The 1,532-nt window shown below is 59.0% G+C and overlaps 1 protein-coding gene across 1 annotated transcript; it reads left to right on the top strand.

The window, feature by feature from the left end:
* Positions 1 to 920: 920 nt before the first annotated feature.
* On the top strand, positions 921 to 1,490 carry SDRG_15395 (hypothetical protein; the record flags this gene model as incomplete). Its single annotated transcript, XM_008621566.1, has 3 exons — positions 921 to 953; positions 986 to 1,288; positions 1,329 to 1,490. The coding sequence occupies 3 exons, from the start codon at positions 921 to 923 to the stop codon at positions 1,488 to 1,490; spliced, it is 498 nt and encodes a 165-aa protein (XP_008619788.1).
* Between the last annotated feature and the right edge of the window lie 42 nt (positions 1,491 to 1,532).

The following is a 1,532-nucleotide window of genomic DNA, read 5'->3' as shown; positions in this document are numbered from 1 at the left end:
CGTTGCTTTGATGTTGGGGGTCTACACGCTGCGAGATATATAGTCCATTCGCCGAAACAAACGCTGACGGCGACAACCTCGAGCGTTTGTGCGAGGAGTGATGGCCTCGACCGTGTCGCGCTCGTGGCGTCGTTTCAAGGCATCCGGATAAATAGCCGGACACCAAGAGGAAGGGCAATACAAATACATCAAAATGGGCGCCGCGACGAGACGAGAAACGCCGCCGTAGCATTGGGCGCTGCGCGCGCGGCGTCGCGTTCGGAGCGCGCTCATCATCTCTCAAAGTAGAGGCAAGCGGCACTCATCTCGAGCGCCTCACGCGTGACGCCCTGCTGCTTGCGCACGGCAGCCAGCACCGAGACTGCTGGCGCGAACCTCTTGCTCGGCGGCGCGTCAGATACGCTCTCTACTCGATTTCAATTGAGCAGAGCTTACAGCTCTCAGCAGCCACCTACAGTGGCCGTGCGCCTATGGTCCTCGTCGTGCTTGGCACTAACATTGTTCTCCAAGGCGTCGTCGCTGCGCTCGCTCGCGTTTGGCACAGGGTAGCACACGTCTTTAGCGCTACTTGGGTCTCACAGATTGACTAGGTTCCGTGTTTGCCCGAGACACACGAGCTCGGGATTTTTGCGCTTTTTCCGCGCCTTCTCGTGGTCGCACCACCCGCTTGACGTGCACGGCGCGCGCAAGTATGCCATTGTGAGCTCGTGGACGCGCCTCAAGGATCGGTTCGTGTCGACCTCGCGTCGCCGCATCGAAGGCGCCCAAAGTCGATGAGATTGTGCGCGACCACGTCGACGACCTTTACACGCGGCGCCGGGTCTCACGGATGCGTACCTCGAGGCCAAGCTTCACGCCGCATCGCACCTTTGGGCGCACAGTGTGCTATTGCGACGCTACTCGAGTTTGGTGGAGACGGCATGAGCGAAGCGCTCCGCTTGAGCAACCTCATGGTATCTTCTACGACAACTGGCGCATTCGTCAGTCGTCGATCTCGCTCCTTGGCGAATTGGTGTACTACGTTACGGCCGAGGTCGGCCCGATCCTGCGCGCGGGCGTCGACTCGATGAACCCCGCCGGCATGCGTCAGGGCTACTGCTTGGGTCTTGTCGAGGTCATCCTGTGCTCGCCTAAGAAACAGCTCAAAGATTTCGTCGAGAGATTTGTCGTCGAAGACCCTCTTTGCCACGCACTGCCCGAGGTCCGCCACGCGGCTGGTGATGCATTTGTTGTCATCCACAAGATTATGGGCTACCGCTCGACGAGCTCACTCCACGCCCCCTCAATCGTATCCCATCGGTGGACGACCTCGTCCAAGGGTGCTCAAGGTCAAATCGCGCGAGGTGCTTCCGTACCTCGCACCGCGACTGCTCACGACGCCAACTGCATTGACCAACATCCAAGTGATCGTCTCCTTCTCGGGTGCAGTGCTGCATTGCGACATGGACTACCTCCGCAAATCAGCACGTTCAATCCCTCTCTATCACTAGCGACTTGTAGTGGGCCGTTGAAAATAATCCCAGCATTCTCCA

The sequence above is a fragment of the Saprolegnia diclina genome, assembly GCF_000281045.1.
Source record: "Saprolegnia diclina VS20 unplaced genomic scaffold supercont1.91, whole genome shotgun sequence".
NCBI classification, from domain to species: domain Eukaryota; phylum Oomycota; class Saprolegniomycetes; order Saprolegniales; family Saprolegniaceae; genus Saprolegnia; species Saprolegnia diclina.
Note: the sequence above shows the minus strand (reverse complement) of the source record. Positions and strands in the feature narration are given on the sequence as shown.